At 36.3% G+C, this 17,394-nt stretch overlaps 1 protein-coding gene across 2 annotated transcripts; it reads left to right on the plus strand.

Moving 5' to 3' along the window:
- The first annotated feature begins 7,033 nt into the window (after positions 1–7,033).
- Positions 7,034–10,174, plus strand: LOC131311103 (uncharacterized). Of its 2 annotated transcripts, none has more exons than XM_058338433.1 (2): positions 7,034–7,347; positions 8,937–10,174. In XM_058338433.1, exon 2 carries the CDS (start codon positions 9,362–9,364, stop codon positions 10,031–10,033), a length of 672 nt encoding a protein of 223 aa, XP_058194416.1. In that variant the 5' UTR covers positions 7,034–7,347; positions 8,937–9,361; the 3' UTR covers positions 10,034–10,174. The 2 variants fall into 2 exon arrangements, with proteins under 2 accessions (XP_058194416.1, XP_058194417.1); XM_058338434.1 differs by having other exon boundaries at positions 9,495–10,174.
- The last annotated feature ends 7,220 nt before the right edge of the window (positions 10,175–17,394 follow it).

The raw sequence follows: 17,394 nt of genomic DNA on the forward strand, positions 1-17,394 counted from the left end.
AGTTATTTAAGTTTTATTCAATTATTCGCATTTCGATAATTCGTTTTAATTTTAGTTCTTTATAAAAGTTGTTCGTTGGTTTTTGTTTAACTTTGAGCTTTTATTTATTTTTCATCTCGCGTGTTAGAAGCATGTTTCAAATTAGGATTTCTTCTGTTTTATGTGCAATGATTAGTGAGTAGTCATCGGGGTAGGGTCGCAGGGTGATTAGCACACCATGACTGGTTCGGATGCGTTCTGCTCCTATTTCGAAATAAAAAATGTAAGAAAAATAATTTTAAATTGGTAAAATACTTCCCGTGGACGAACCTGGGCATTGTTGGTGCCCCATGTGAACAGGGGAATGGGGGTCCAAAACTCATTCTCCGCTGCACATGGGTAAACAACGACCATAAGGGTTCGCATCTTACAGGGTATCTTTTTCAGTTTAAAATCAAACGTTTTAAAGAACACCGATTGGAGCAAATGAGTCTAGGGCAGTTGCGAGTGCTATGAACTCTACAACCATACCTTTCTTTAATTATTTGAAAAATACAATTAATTTCTAGGTTTTAGTTAATCTCAATCGAAACGACAATGGATGGCTACCTAAGAGCCTGTTTAAATAAGTAACAACCCGAGTGTTTAGTTAGCACACATCACCGTCTCTGTGGATTCGACTCCGGTCTTATCGGATATTGTGCTACGTCGGTTTCCGCCCTACACTTAAGGCAACCCATTAATTTAGGACTAGGAATCCGTCAAACAGTTACTATTGCATATAACCACGGAAATCAGTATGACTTTTACAGCCCTAGCATAATAGTAAAGCAAGCAATGGGCAATGAATTGAGTATGTGAGTAATTTTCAAGTGCCTTGGCCTTCTTTAATGGTTAGACTTTTGATCTTAGAAACTATATGATTAATCTAACTAACTGAAAAAACTTTGGTTAGCCCAATCTATATAGATTAAGAAACACACACACATAATACATAAAATATGTAAAATTACCTTCAGCGGCCATGAGAGATAATTGAAGAACTCTGGATCGAGACGCCAAAAATCAGATGATCCTCAACTTTTTCCTTCCAGTAGTAAAGTACTTCACTTATAGAGAGGGATGGAGAAGCACAAATGTTGCACTACAGGGAGAACCTGAATATTAAGTCAGTTTAGTTCATTGTGAAATCCGAGTATAATAATAGATAACAATGACGGTTCTTAGAGCATCCGCAATGTAATAATCAAAATTGAATAACCAAAAGTTGCCACATCATCTTTTGGTTATCCATTTAAGACATTGTTAAGGTTAGCAATGTAGAGGTCTACAATGTAGTAATCAAAATTGGATAACTAAAACTTGTCACATCATGTTTTTAAACTACAAAATTCGAAAAACTAAATTTTTTTACAATAATTTGAATACTCTTTTCGGAAAAAAAACTGTTTTTTTTAAGAAAATAGTTTAGTGAATTTTTTTTTGAAAATATTTTTTTTTCAAAAAGAAAACAGTTTTAAAAAAACATTTTTTTTGAAAAACTGTTAGAAACCCTTTTTTTTTTTTTAAAAAAAACAGTTTGTGTAAAAACAAAAAAAGTTTTTTTGTAAATACTGTTTTTTTTTTTAAGTTTCTGAAAAAAATAGTTTTTAAAAATAATTTTCTGGAAACATTGTTGAGAGAGAGAGAGAGAGAGAGAGAGAGAGAGAGAGAGAGAGAGAAGGGAATAAAGAAGGTTTTTATGCAATAATGAGTATACTTGATTGAGAAAATATGGGGACCATTAGATTTGATTATTGACAAAATGTTGCTAGTTTTGATTAGTCAAAAGCTAAGAGCATCCGCAATGGGAATAATCAAAATCGATAACCAAAATGTGCCACGTCAGCATTTGATTATCCATTTAGTTCATAATCAAACCTAACAAACTTGATCTCCACATTGGTTATTTTTGTATTCCTATAAAAAAAATCCTACAATACGCAATGCATCTATGTCCAATTACAAACGAGTTCCAATCACGCACCCGACCACACCAAATTATTCGTCTCGATGAGACGATTCTAATGTGAGGTGTTTTTTAATTTTTTAGTTTTGAATTTGGTTATTGGGTTTGGTTATTAAGTTTTGGTTATTGGTAAAAGTTGTTAAGTTTGGTTATTCAAATGTCAAAATTTGATGAGTTGCTAAGAGGTTGCTAAGTTTGGTTATTACAATGTGAGCACTTTTTTGAGCAAACATTACTAACTTTAGCAACCTTTTAGTTTTGATTATTACATTGTGGATGCTCTAAGATTTGATGAGTTGCTAAGAGGTTGCTAAGTTTGGTTATTACAATATGAGTACTTTTTTGAGCAAACATTGTTAACTTTAACAATTTTTTGATTTTGATTATTACATTGTGGATGCTCTTAGTATGGTATACAACGAAAACTTGCCATCCTATTGACATAGTAAGCCAAAGTACAAGTATTGATACAGGAAAGAAATTTCCACACCCAGCTCGTTTTAACAACCCAAGGTGACAGAATTATATTTATCTTGAAGAGCTATATGATTTCCACACCCTCCTTCTAGAAAGCGGATTCTCAAGGTCGGATGACATGCAGGGGTGAGTTTGAGAGGGTTCAAAGCCGTCTAGGGGTGATGGCCAACAATTGCGTGAAACACTTTAGAATTTATTGTAAATCGGGGCATTTTGTATTTACTTCAACTTTTTAAAGTGGTTGTTGAGACAAAATGAGGCTACAGATAACCTTTTTCAGGTTCAAATATAATCTGTGATAGAAACAAAGGAACAAAGTTCATATGGATTTTCCTACTTTGACCACAAAAATCTTATAACACGAACCACAAAATTCATACATTTTATAAAAATTCATATTGTGAACAGCCACAAAAATTCATAAAATTAGCCACAAAATATTGTAAGAGAACTACAATACACCCGAAACAAGCGGTGTGTAGGAGTAAATCAAATGGTAACGCATGTATCTTGAGATAAAATCAAAATGGGAAAATTTCAAAATACTCTCCAACCTTTACATCAAAATTCAATTAGACTCCCAACCTTCTAAAAACTTCAATTTTACTCTCAATTTTATCGTCCGTTAATCAAAACGCCCCATTCCGTCCGAATTATTAACGGATTTTGTTAAAAACTCTATTAAATAGCGTCCCGATCAAATTTCGATGATCCGAGCCGCTCAATATCTTCAAAATGTGATTTTAAGGATACCCGCGGAAATCAGCAAAAAAATGACAGGGAAGGGTTTCATCTGATATAGTTCAATAAAAAAATGGCTTAAATCAAGCCATTTCCGGTCATTTTTTTTGTAGATTTCTCGCATGTACCCTTAAAATCACGTTCTAATCACATTGAGTGGCTCAGATCATCGAAATTTGATCGAAAAATGGGAGATGCATACCGAAGCAAAATCTGGATGTCCGAACTTGAACAAAATCCAGATCGATCCGCACCTCCCCTTTCCCAATCAAATTTCGATGATCCGAGCCGTTCAATATATTCAAATGTGATTTTAAGGATGCCCGCGAGAAATCAACAAAAAAAATGATCGGAAAGAGTTTCATCTGAACAATTTTTTATTGAACAGGAAACAAAAAACTGTTCAGATGAAGCCCTTTCCGGTTATTTTTTTGCTGATTTCCTAAGAGTAACCTTAAAATCACGTTTTAAACATATTGAGCGGCTCAGATCATCGAAATTCAATCGGGATGCTATTTAACGGAACTTTTAACGGAATCCGTGATTTTCAGTTAATCACTGTAAAGAATCAATGATTTTCAGTTAATCTATTCAATGCCTAAAAATCAACACTTAACCTGCCGCTCAAAGTATCCATTTGACGAAAACAAATCTTCCATTAGCAGAACGAGAAGATTTTAGACGAAGAGCACAACATGATATGATAAACAATATCTTATGACAAAAGTACTCTTTTCTCTTCATCTAAGGCTATTTCCCAAAATTAGAACCTATTGTTGAGATTAGTCATGGGGATGCTAGCGATCGCAGGATAGGAGGTGTTTGGGTTTGGAATAGCTTCTGTTTGAGGGTAGAAATCAGTGGATTTGGTTTCCGATGAGGTGCATTTAGGAAGGTTAAGAGTGAGGCCCCGGATCTCCTGTCCGAAATTCTTTGTCCTACTCTCCTGTCCCAGTCCTCTCCTTCTGCCATGTATCAACTCCTTTTTTCCCTCTAACAGCGTCAACTACTCCCCTTCCTATTCCATTTTAATTTCAACATCGTTTTTATATATATTATATAAAAAATATTGTTTAAACATTAAGTGTTCCAAATTTTAATCTGTCTCAACCGGTGAAAAGATTTTAGTTTTTTTTATCATTTTATCCTAAATGTTCATAATTAAATTTTGACTCTAGGGCTCTCGTTGATTAATCCTAAGAAAGTCGTAGAATCAAATATCTCTTAGGGCTAATCAACGAGAGTCATAAAGTCAAAATTTAATTATGACCATTTAGGATAAAATGATCAAAAAAACTAAAATCTTTCCACCGATTCAAACGGATTGAAATTTGGAACAATTAATTTTTCAACCTCTTTATACATTTTATATATTGAAAAATATGGTTAAAAAATTAAGTGTTCCAAATTTCAATCCGTTTGAATCGGTGGAAAGATTTTAGTTTTTTGATCATTTTATCCTAAATGTTCATAATTAAATTTTGACTCTAGGGCTCTCGTTGATTAACCCTAAGAAAGTCGTAGAATCAAATATCTCTTAGGGTTAATCAACGAGAGCCTTAGAGTCAAAATTTAATTATGAACATTTAGGATAAAATGATCAAAAAACTAAAATCTTTCCATCGATTCAAACGGATTGAAATTTGGAACACTTAATTTTTTAACCATATTTTTCAATATATAAAATGTATAAAGAGGTTGAAAAATTAATTGTTCCAAATTTCAATCCGTTTGAATCGGTGGAAAGATTTTAGTTTTCTGATCATTTTATCCTAAATGGTTATAATTAAATTTTGACTTTATGGCTCTCGTTGATTAGCCCTAAGAGATATTTGATTCTACGACTTTCTTAGGATTAATCAATGAGAGCCCTAGAGTCAATTTAATTATGAACATTTAGAATAAAATGATCAAAAAACTAAAATCTTTTCACCGGTTGAAACAGATTAAAATTTGAAACACTTAATGTTTAAACAATATTTTTTATATAATATATATAAAAACGATGTTAAAATTAAAATGGAATAGGAAAGGGAGTAGTTGACGCTGTTAAAGGGAAAAAAGGAGTTGATACGTGGCAGAAGTAGAGGACTGAAACAGGGGAGTGAGACAGATAAATTCGGACACGAGATCCGGGGCCTTTAACGTGTAAAAAACACGTTGAGCTCATGATTGTTGGCAAGAGGATAAGTTGTGATTTGCCATTGATGTCATCTATGACATCTAGTATTCGTATAGTTTAAGGGCGTTAATCGTTGAGTTTTAAACTTTAAAGAAGTTGAAGGGGCATTTTTTTTAATGTAATTTACCAAAAAAAAACTATCTCTGCCTTGTTAATTAGATGGTGTTTTAAAAAAAATAGTTTAATTTTTGAGTAATCAGTGGATAGAAAAATTAGAAAATTAATTGAAAATTGGAATAATGAGTGATTTTTTTTTAGTTGAGATTTCTTTTTCTTCAAAATGTCATCCAAACAAAGCAAATGATGGAACAGCTCATAAAAGTGGGACACGGGAACAGCCCATAAAAGGCCCAACCTAGACGGTTCATGGATCCCATTCCTTTGAGTAAAATATTTAAAAAAAATAAAAAATTCAAATTGCCAACAATTATATATTAATCTAGCTAATCGAAACTACAGAGATATTATTCCACGCTCTGAGAGCAAGAATAGGCAAAGACAATTGTCAAATGATGCACACACATTTGAGTAGGCCGTGTCCCCCTCCAAATATTGAAAAAGCTTCAAAAACTTATTATGTTCAAATACAAAATTCAAACACAAATATACCCTAGATCGTTTTATGGGTAACTATTTTACGTGAATTTTGTGGATTCACACGCATCAAACGATTTTAGATCCATCTACAATCGAATCTATATTCGAATTTCAAACACATCTACGTTAGTATCATCTCCCGCTTATATGATATACGCAGCGATCCACTTAAAAAGTAGAAGTCTTTAGATCCTTTTTCCACAATCTACTTTGGGCATTTCACCATGATAAAAAAAAAACACGAGACTTCTTGACAAGAGCCGGCTCTGAATTCTAAGAGTTCTAAAGCAAAAAATAAAGATTGGGCCCCCTTCTTGTTGCACTATTATAAGTGATACCAAAATAAGATGCCCCTTAAAGTTTGAAATATTTTGGGGCCTAAAGCGGCCTCTTTGGTTTTAGCTCGGAACCAATTTTGACTTCTTTCACCTCTTTTTTTTTTTTTTCTTGTGGTTTATGTAATTTAGAACAAAGCTGGAAAATAGAAGGCATATATAGTATTTACTTTCTGCTTTTGTTGCAAAATTGATTGGAGTATAGGAATGAGACCTGCATGCTAATGAGGGATGCTACACAAGATTTTTAAGCCGCGGCATTGGGAAAAAGTAATGGTTTCGATGGTACGGCCAATGAAAAATCGAGGATCCAGAATCCCATTGGTACCAAGGCGGTGCTCGATCCCTTTCTAGTCGAAGTGAAGCTTTCTCCACCATCGCTATGATGTGGCCTAGTCAGACCAAGGAGAAGTTTTTCAGTGCTGGGTGGGCACGGGCCACGTGGTGCCGAGCACGATCTCGGCTATCTAAACGTATTTTGGACGATTCAGATCTGTTTGTGTAATTTTTTAGTGTAAAATTATCAAAATATCCTCTTAAGCCCAAACAAATCTGGGCCGTCCAAAACACGTTTGGACGGCCGAAATGCATGCTCGGTATCACGTGGCCCGTGCCCACCTGACAATGAAATTTCTCCAGACCAAGAGGACAAAACAGTAACAGTTCCAAGTGCCATGGGAACAGTAATTAATTTGTTAGGTACGATACTCATTTAGAGCATCTCCAACTGCCTAGGCAATTGGAGTATTTAGCTTAAATAGCTAGGCAAAGCACAAAAAGAGGAAATCCAGCAGACTCGCTTCGCCGTGGGTGAAATGGCGTGGTGCTACAGTAACTCGCTCATCCGAGCGAGGTATTTCAACCTCGCTCTATCGATTTCTTCCTCTTTTCCCTCTCTCCTCCCCTCGATTTGTCATCTCCCGGGCGAAGTTCATCGCCGCTCTCGCTTTCCCGCGCAAAGTTTCTCCCTCTTTTCCCTCTATACTCTAGGGTTGTGGAGATTTTTCATGGTCCTCAACATCGATAAGGTATTCCTCTCTCTCTCTCTCTCAATTAATTTGAACTTCATGATTTAGGCTTAGATTCTGGGATTAATTTTTTCATCAACGTCAATTGGGGTATGAAATCGGAGAAGATTGTTTGTGTGAATTAGATTATAGTCATAGAATTGGTACCTAAATTACATGCAAAACTAGGGTTACCACAATTCCCTAGGATTTTGTACTATATTTGTGCGTGTTGATTTTATAGTTGGATTGTGTTTAGTTGATTGTACATTCATATCCGAGTGTCGCCAGTGATTCGTCGGATTCTTTTTTTTACTTTCTTTTGTGGGTTTTTATTTCGATACTGCTCATTAGTTTTTTTGCCAGTTAGATTTTCGATTTTGGCTTAGAAAAGTAGGATTTTCATGCTTGCTTTTATGTGATGTGTGAAGCAAAACAAAAGATTCGACTATTGGCTCAGTTTCTACTGACTGGCTAACCAATTTCTCATACGATACTGAAAATCCAGATCAAGCCAAATGCTTGTTCCATGAATAATATTTGTTGGGTTCTCTGTTTTGTTCAGAATTAGTGTCAGTTTTGTCATTATGGCTCGGTTGGCAACAATGCTACGTACGCTCCTACTAACCACTCGACTCTCACATATGTGTCGGCTCCCATAATTAATAAGGCACCATACAAATATGTGAGAGAGAAGTGGTCGGGAAGTGGCCGGTAAGATTGGTGGCTAGAATGGTGGCTAGAATGGCCAAATGGTATTTGAGTAACCCAAATGGTTTGATTGACATGAAGAAAGGCGATCGAGAAATAAAACAGGCTAGTGAAGTTGGCCTTTTGTTTTCTTGCATTCGATAAAGAAGCTGCCACGAAAAACTTCCCTTGAAGCAGGTCACGCACATTCTGGCATAAGCAGCAAGATTTTAATGAAATGGAATATATAGCTCTAATTTTCAAAGGATCATGTTAATTAGATTCTTATTTTGGTCATCTTTTATAATAAGAATCACTTGTGTGATAAAAGTTGCAGCTTGGAACACTTTATCCGTAATTCTAATTAGGACTCGAAAAGCTGATTCAAGTTCAAATTACTTGATTTCTTTTCTCCTCTACTTGGTTCTGCTGTCTTGAGATACTTGTTACAGAATAAGTATGCAATGCTGCATATTGCTTTGTCTATTTGTCACAGAGAATATTATATGCTGCACATTGTTTTAGCTTCAATCAAACGACGTGTCTGTCCTATATTTACTTGACTCATGGTGTCATTTTGCTATCACTCCTTCTCCTTCGACCATATTGATTTGGATCTTCTACATGTGTCGTCAGCGATTTCACATTACTGAAGATGGCAGTTAAGAATTAATACGCATAGGATTTGCTTTTCATTTAGAAGGATTTCTGCCTATGAAAAAAGAGTCATTATCTCTAGTTTTTTTCTAGGGGATTGGTTAATGAAAAGATAGGAGATTAACCACTCAAATGATTTGAGCTTAGAAGATCTTCAGCTTTCTATAACTTTGTATGAGTGTTTGCCGAATTTTAAGGTCAAGGACTTGTTTGATCCTGTCACTAGGTTGTGGAGGGAACCTCTAATTTCAGTTTTTTTCCAGCTGATGTTGTTACTGAAATTACCTCTATGCATGTGCTGTTAATGATTTGGAAGATGAGTTGGTTTGGGATTGTACTAAGGATGGTGTGTTTTCTGTTAAGTTTGCGTATATGTTGCTGTTTCATGAGTGATATGAGCATGAGCTGATTGAACCGATGGGGGCTTTCCCGTTATGTGGAAAAGTGTGGGCTTTGGGTCTTCCACCTAAGCTCTAGCTTTTTCTTTGGAAGATCATTCATCAAATCCTTGCAGTTAAAGATGCGCTTCTGAGACGGAACATTAATGTTGATCCTGCTTGTCCACGGTGTGGGTGTGTAGGGAAGACGGTAGAGCACCTATTTTTTGAGTGTGAGGGGTCTAGGAGGCTATGGCGAGCTTACTCTAGGCACTACTCTGGTATCATTTAATGATTGGTTGTTGTGGTGGATGAAAGAAGCACATGATAAGGAAGTGATTTGGGACTCGGTTTGCCTATTGTGGAGTATTTGGTGTTGTAGGAATAATGTCTTGTTCCGAAATGAATTGTTTACCGTGGATAATGCCCTGTTTTATTTTGCAGGATTGCGTAGTCTTGTTAAGAATGGGAAGTGGAAATCTGGAGGGGATAAGGGTGAGGGTGGGATGGGTGGTGCTTGCGTTGCTGATAAGGGAAGTGCTAGTTTTATTTTTCAAAAGGATGGTTTGGGTGATGATGGGAGGGCTCCTTGGGTGTTCATTACAGATGGAGCTTGGTGTGAGAATACAAGAAAGGGAGTGGCAGCTTGGGCTAGGGTGGGTGGAAGGCAAAGGGAGAGAGTGAGTCAAGTGGTGGAGGCTAAGGCTTCTTCTGCTACTTTGGTGGAGGTGAAGGCGGGGATTTTGGTTCTTCTCAGGGCTGTCTCCAACAATGTGAAGGAGCTTTGCATTCAAACAGATAGCGCGGTATTTGTTCAAGGGGCTAAGAAGCCTTCATCTGTGTGGCCTACTCTGCAAGCAGCCCTTGAAGACTTTTGTTTGTTATGTAATGTATTGTTTAATTATGTAAAACTTGTTAAAGTTTCTAGAAATGATGTAAGGGCAGCTCATGATATAGCTAGAGCTGTCTTAAGGGACTTGTAGCATGTATTCTTTCCTGCATGCTATATATATTGGGTTTATGCTGTTCGTCGGATTTTTTTTTCCCGCTGCATTTGATGTTGGAGTGAATTTATTGGAGGGAATTTCCACTTTTTAATCCTGCAATGGAGGTGTTTCAATATCAAGTAGGCTACTTCTGTCCATGGCCAATTTTGTGCCTTTTTCGCCTTGTTTCCTTCAAGTCTGTACTACTGTTGTTTTGGACTGCAAAGCCTTTCAATTGTTGCTGCTTCTTATGGTGGTACTAGTTGCTTCTACTACAATGGTTGTGGTTACATGTTCTTTAGTCCTCAGATTTTGTTTCAAGTTTTCTGCTGCTACTTTGTTTCTTCACAGGGGGATTGTGTCAAGATAAGTTTTAACTCTTGTATTGTTGTGGGGTTTTCATAATAAAACTGATGGTTCTATTTTTATAATGGGCGTTCTGTTTTTAGAAAGTCCTGTTTTTGGCAAGCCAAAGAAACCAAGAACAAAACAAATACCAAGCCCGAGCCATAGGCCAAAGGAATGCCGTATCGACAAAATTAAAATTGACATGCGTGTAAAAATGAGAGGAAATATGGAAAAGAATCAAGGATAAGAGGAAAAAAAAATTGAGATGGTTGTGGAAATGTAAAATATGAACTTATTTATAGATGAAGGAAAAAAATAGTTGTTAGAAAAGTGAGATATAGCTGTTGGAAGTGGGAAGAAAGCTGTTGGAGCAAATAGCAGTTGGAGGAAGCAGGTTTACCATTTTCTTTTTGCATCAAGCCGTTACTATTTTTCCCTTTGCATAGCCTAATGCCTAGTCTGTTGGGGGACTTGAACAATTGGTGGCTAGCTAAACTCATATCTGGCATATTTCCTAGCCCAAATGGCTAGGAACTGCCGGAGATGCTCTTAGGAAGGGCTAGCTATTCCCAGTCTGAGGAGATGGGCTCAACTCAAGCCTGTTGGAATCGCGGATCCGGGGGCTCTGCTGCCCAGAGGGGGCAGCAGCCCCAACCCACACCCTCAAAACGACGTCGTTTTGAGGGTAAACTGTTGGAGCAGTGACAGAACAGAACGGCAACGTTTAGGTGGCAAAAAAATTTATTACCTTCTGTTTGCAATTCTATGAAGCAGAACGTGATTATGAGAGCTTTAAAGATAAAATTTGATTATGTCTCTTTAGAATAATATAATCAAAATAATAAGATCTTCACACCCGTTCAAACGGATTAAAAATTGGAGTACTTAATTTTTTAACCATATTTTTTAATATATAAACCGTCTAAAAAAATTAAGTGCTTAAATTTTCATTCCGTTTAAATCAGTGTAAAGATCTTGTTATTCTGATCATATAATTCTAAAAGATCGTAATTTAATTTTTTATTTTTATGACTCTCATATTAAGTATATGCTCTTTATTTAGGATCCTGTGGAGTAGAAATGTGATTATGAGAGCACTATAGACAAAAATTAATTATGACCCTTTAGAATAATATGATCAGAATTATAAGATCTTGCACCGATTTAAACGGAGTAAAAATTTGAGCACTTAATTTTTTCAGACCGTTTAAATATTAAAAAATATGTTTAAAAAATTAAGTGCTCCAATTTTTAATCCGTTTGAACGGGTGTGAAGACCTTATTATTTTGATCATATTATTCTAAAGAGACATAATCAAATTTTGTCTTTAAAAGCTCTCATAATCACATTTCTGCTTTATAGGATTGCAAGCAGGAGGTAAGGAATTTTTTTCCCACCAAAATGTTGCCGTTCTGTCCCTCTCCAGCAGTTTACCCTCAAAATGACGTCGTTTTTGAGAGCGTGGGTTGGGGCTGCTGCCCAGAGGGGGCAGCAGAGCCCCCGGATCCTGGAATCGCACTGCCTTTGGAGTACTACTTTTGCGAGTCTTCTCCATCTACATTAACGTAGAGGCTTGTTCGTTTTGAGTTTCAAAATGATTCTTAATAAAAAAAATTATTTATCTCTCATCCCTTATTACTTTAAAAAATTTCTTTCAAAACCCAAATCGAACAGGATAAACTCTTTGGTGCTTAAAAATTATACCCCAAAGCACTAGCACTGCATTTAAACGGACATGCAAGTAAACGGACCTACCGTGGAATGACCTTGAGATTGCAATGGGTTGACTTGGAGCTCGTCCCATCTGGGCAAGTGTAATCGGAGACGCCTAAAGACAAAAATAGAGCGGTGTTTGGGAGTGTGATTTTGTTCACCTATTTAAAAGTAGATCAACATTACCCACTTTGTTATTGGTTCTTGTAAATAGATGGACCCCATTTTATAACTCACATTTTGCCGTTAACCATTGTCTAGTTAAATTTCAATTAGGCCCCATTTTTGCTAAACAAAAAGTTGTAGACTACAACTTTTAGGTTTTGTCTTTATTCAAAACAATGTCACATTTGTTAGTTTTGCGCTAAAATTTTATATATTATTGGTTCGTCTCGACGAGAAGAATAAAAACAAGTAAAAAATTATGGCTTTTACACAAGTATGTTTAGAAATATCTAAGAAAGAGCACCAAAAGTCAATTTTTTGGGATTTTCTTGGATATTTCCAAAAATGATTGTGTAAAAGTTACAGTATAATTTTATATTTTTTCGATTCCTCTCTCCGAGACAAACCAATATATAATACATAGTACAAGTTTGGTGCAAAATTAAGAACGCGAAAAAATTTGAATAAAGACAAAACCAAAAATAAATCCAGCTTTGAAATTTTGAGACTTTCTTTCCTTTTTCAATTTCTCAGAATTTTTAAATTTTAAAAATCAGTTATGTATAAGTTTTGACAACCATTCTACAATGATTTTTAGAAGCTAGAATTTAAAAATCTGTCAAAATATTTTCCGCACACACCCACATTGATAATCGACGGAGTTTTTCATTCTCTTATTCTCTGTCCCTTGTCTTTCTTATGGTTCTCAATATACAAACTTTTAAAATCCGATTATTTCATATGCTGGTACATGGATTTATAATTTGAGTTCGAAATGCAAGACATAAAGAATTCTTAGGGATGAAGAAAGCTTACGGAAGAGGAAAATAAATGATATTCTCTTTAGTTTTTTTTTTTTGGGGGGGGTAAATAAGATTCTTTTTGAATATGCAATATTTGGGAAGTCATTTTATCCAGATTTTAGATCCAAAGGAAGGCTGATCTATGGAATGCTGAAGTCATGTTGGGCAATTAGTCTCTCTTTTCCAAAAGTGTAATATGAAACATCAAACATGTATTGCATATAGGCATACACCCAAAAGTGTAATATGAAACATCAAACATGTATTGCATATAGGCATACACCAGTAATGGGAGAGGAGCTTCTCGTTCGGTTCTGTTTTTTTCGGGTTTATACCGGACCCATATTGATGATTGAAGTCGTATTTAAATCTCATTGACTTCATCAACCATACAAAAATTGGTGTTGATCGAATGCCGTTAGATAATTAATCGGATCACATTAATCTTAGAAAAAATTGCACTGAACACACTGGATCGAAACCACGTTTTGCCACATTTGTTTTCCAAGATAAACGTTTTCCAATCAGGTATCGAATGACATTCAGCTGGTCTAGTTAATAGGTTATTACTCTTCATTACCATCCAGGTATCTTTAATTACGTTTTCGGTACCATTCAGCTGGTCTAGTTATTTCGCAATAATTTAGTTTTGATCTAACATGGTTTTCTCATATCGAAGGTTATTGACCCCCTCTCGACACCACTGATCATTGAGAAGGGCTATCCAAACTTCTTCCACAGGCTTCAAATTTCTACATTTTTGTGAACAAATTAAGTGAAGAAATAAATCCACAAATACGGATTTTTTGCTTGAAGTAAGTAATACTCCCTCCGTCCCTAAATAAGTGTCCGGCACGCAAAACTAGACTTTACAAAACATGCATATTTTTTATTAAATTTTTTTTTCACAATATAATAGAACTCATTGTCATCTATTGATTTGTGAAAAAAAATTGATTTTTTTAACGAAACAAATGCTTCATTTTTAACGCCTAGTTTTGCGCGCCGGACACTTATTTAGGGACGGAGGGAGTACAAAATACCGATTAAGAAAAAAGTGTTGGAGGCAAGAGCACACACACACAACTCAACAATATGAAGAAGATGATAATTTCAGAGAACACTTGGAATACTTTTATTCACTCATAAAAGTGTGACAATAGGTTGCTTCTTTGAACTCCATGCAAATGCCATCTCTCCCATGAAAAAAACGAACCCGGTAGTACTTTTTCTATCATCCATATCTCCGGCCCAATCGCTATCACAATAACCCACTAACTTGGAATCGTTAAAAAAAGAATACATCAACCCAAAATCAAGAGTACCTTTAAGATAACATAGTATTCTCTTCGCCGCTTTGAAATAAGTCATAGTAGGAGCTTCCATATAGCGACTTACAAGTCCAACACCAAAAAAATATCCGGCCGGGTGCATGCATGTAAGATATCTCAAACTTCCAACAAGACTCTTGAATAGAGTAGAATCCACCTTTTCACCATCATCAAGTTTTGTTAATTTTATTCCAACTTCAACGGGTGTGCCCACCGGTTTGCAATCTTCCATCTTGAACTTATTTAGAATTTCCTTAGCATAACATTCTTGAGATATAAAAATACCTTCATCTGTTTGCTTCACCTCAATACCAAGATAATATGCCATGAGCCCAATATCTGTCATCTCGAACTCCTTAGCCATTGCTTTCTTCAATTCCTCAAACATCTTGGGATTATTTCCTGTGAAAATCAAATCATCCACATACAAGCAAGCAAAGAGCACATCTCCATTTTCATTCACCTTTGCATAAAGAGCATGTTCATGGGGACACTTGGTGAAACCATGAGCTTGAAAATAGCAATCAAGTCTACTATATATTCCAAGCTCTTGGTGCTTGCTTCAAACCATATAACGCCTTCTTCAACTTCAACACTTTATCTTCATGATTTTTCACAAAATATCCCATGGGTTGATCAATATATACCTCCTCTTCAAGAAAACCATTCAAAAAAGCAGATTTCACATCCATTTGATGAATTTTCCAACCATTAACAGCGGCCAAAGAAATAATCAAACGAATTGTTTCCAAACGGGCAACCGGAGCAAATACCTCGTCATAGTCAATACCTTGTCTTTGATTGTAACCTTTGGCGACCAACCTAGCTTTGTACCTTTCAATTTCTCCTTCTGTATTTCTCTTTATCTTGTACACCCATTTGACTCCAATTGCTTTTTAGCCTTTCGGAAGTGTGGTTAGCTCACATGTATCATTTTTTTCAATATATTGTATCTCCTCATCCATTGCATCTCTCCACCTTTTGTTTTGTGTCACTTCCTCAAAATCTATAGGCTCACTATCGGAAAGGAGGCAAAAAAATGTCAAATCACTAATTATTGGAGTTACCTCTTCCGTAGTGTCATAGATTTCTTGAAGGCCTCTCATGCGAGGCGGTCTTGCACTTGAACCCGATTCGGAAGATGATGGACTGGCTTGTACATGAGTTGGACCTGGTGGTGAAGGTGGGGGAGAAATGGCTGGCTCCATGACATCATTACCTTGCTCTTCTTCCTCCAAGAATGGGAAAAAAATCATAGTCTTCTTCGGGATTACTCCAATCCCATTCACTTTCTTCATCAAACTCCACATCTTTGCTAATGACAATTTTTTCATTGCTTGGATTGTAAAGCTTGTAACCTTTGCTTCTTGAATCATACCCGATAAAAATAAATTTTTCACTCTTGTCATCTAGCTTGGTTCGTTTCTCATCTGGTACATGTGCATATGCAATACTCCCAAAAATGCGCAAATGAGAAACACTTGGCTTGAATCCTCCCCATTCTTCTTGCGGCGTTCTGTTGTTAACACTTCTAGTAGGACACCGATTCAACAAATAGATTGCACAATCAACGGCTTCCGCCCAAAACTCCTTGGGCATTTTCTTGTTTTTTAACATACTCCGAGCCATGTTTAGAATGGTTCGATTTTTTCTTTCCGCAACCCCATTTTGTTGCGGTGATCTCGGAACAGTTAGAGGATGGCGAATTCCGTTTTCTTCGCAAAAAATTTTGAATTCATTTGATGTAAATTCACCACCTCTATCGGATCGTATTGCCTTGATTTCATACCCACTTTGCTTTTCAACAAAGGCCTTAAATTTTTTAAATACTCTAAAAACTTCAGATTTTTCCTTCAAAAAATACACCCACGTTTTTCTACTAAAATCATCAATAAATAGCAAAAAATACCGGCTCTTACTGAATGAGGGTGGATTGATAGGCCCGCAAACATCGGAGTGAATAAGTTGGAGGGGCTTGCTAGCTCTTGAAGTTGCTTCTTTTGGAAAACTTCTTCTTGATTGTTTGCCAAAAAGACATCCTTCACAAAGTTGATGTGGATGGTTAATGGAAGGTAGTCCATTCACCATCTTTTTCTAAGACAACGCCGTTAGTCCTCCGAAATTCAAGTGCCCAAAACGAAGATGCCACAACCAAGAGGAATCCTTGACACAACTTTGCAAACACTTAGCCTCATCATTTTGAAGGTTGAGCAAAAACATCTGATTTATTGTCATGGGTACTTTCGCAACCAAAGTTCTAACTTCATCTCTTATTGAAAGACTATGATGTCGCATAGAAATATCATAGCCTTTCTCCAAGAGTTGCCCCAAACTCAAAATATTACTTTTCATGTTCGGCACATAAAAAACATTGGAAATTATTTGGTGCCTTCCATCCTTCAAACGAATCAAAATATTACCTTTCCCTTCAACTGGAATTTGAGAAGAATCTCCAAAAGTAACTTTTCCGATGATGGATTCATCAAGCTCCATAAACATCTTTTTGCTCCCACACATATGGTTGCTTGCACCGGTATCTAGATACCACAAGTTCATGTCTCCCTTTTCTTCTTTCTTGTATGCCAACAATAAAGTCGGCTCCACCTCTTCATGTTTGTCTTCAGCAAGGTTCACTTGCTCTTTAAAAACTTCATTTCGACACTCGGCTGCATAGTGACCATATTGATTGCAATTGTAACATTGAACATGAGATTTATCATACCTTCTTCTAGGAAATGTATAATTATTTCCTCTTCCGCGCCCTCTTGGATGAAATGTATTTTGACTTCTTTCATCCTTGTTGGACGAATTTCTGAAATTGCTTTCTCCTCTACCACGGCCTCGTCCACCGTGTCCTCCGTGGCCATGTCCACCGCGTCCTCCACCTCTACCTCTTTGACTTTGCTCTTGCCTTCCTCCTTTTTCCTTCAAGGAAAGTTTTGTTTGTAGCACTTGCTCCAACGACTTTTGCTTCTTCTTGTTAAGTCGTTCTTCATG

Source organism: Rhododendron vialii, chromosome 12a, assembly GCF_030253575.1.
Source record: "Rhododendron vialii isolate Sample 1 chromosome 12a, ASM3025357v1".
Taxonomy (NCBI): domain Eukaryota; kingdom Viridiplantae; phylum Streptophyta; class Magnoliopsida; order Ericales; family Ericaceae; genus Rhododendron; species Rhododendron vialii.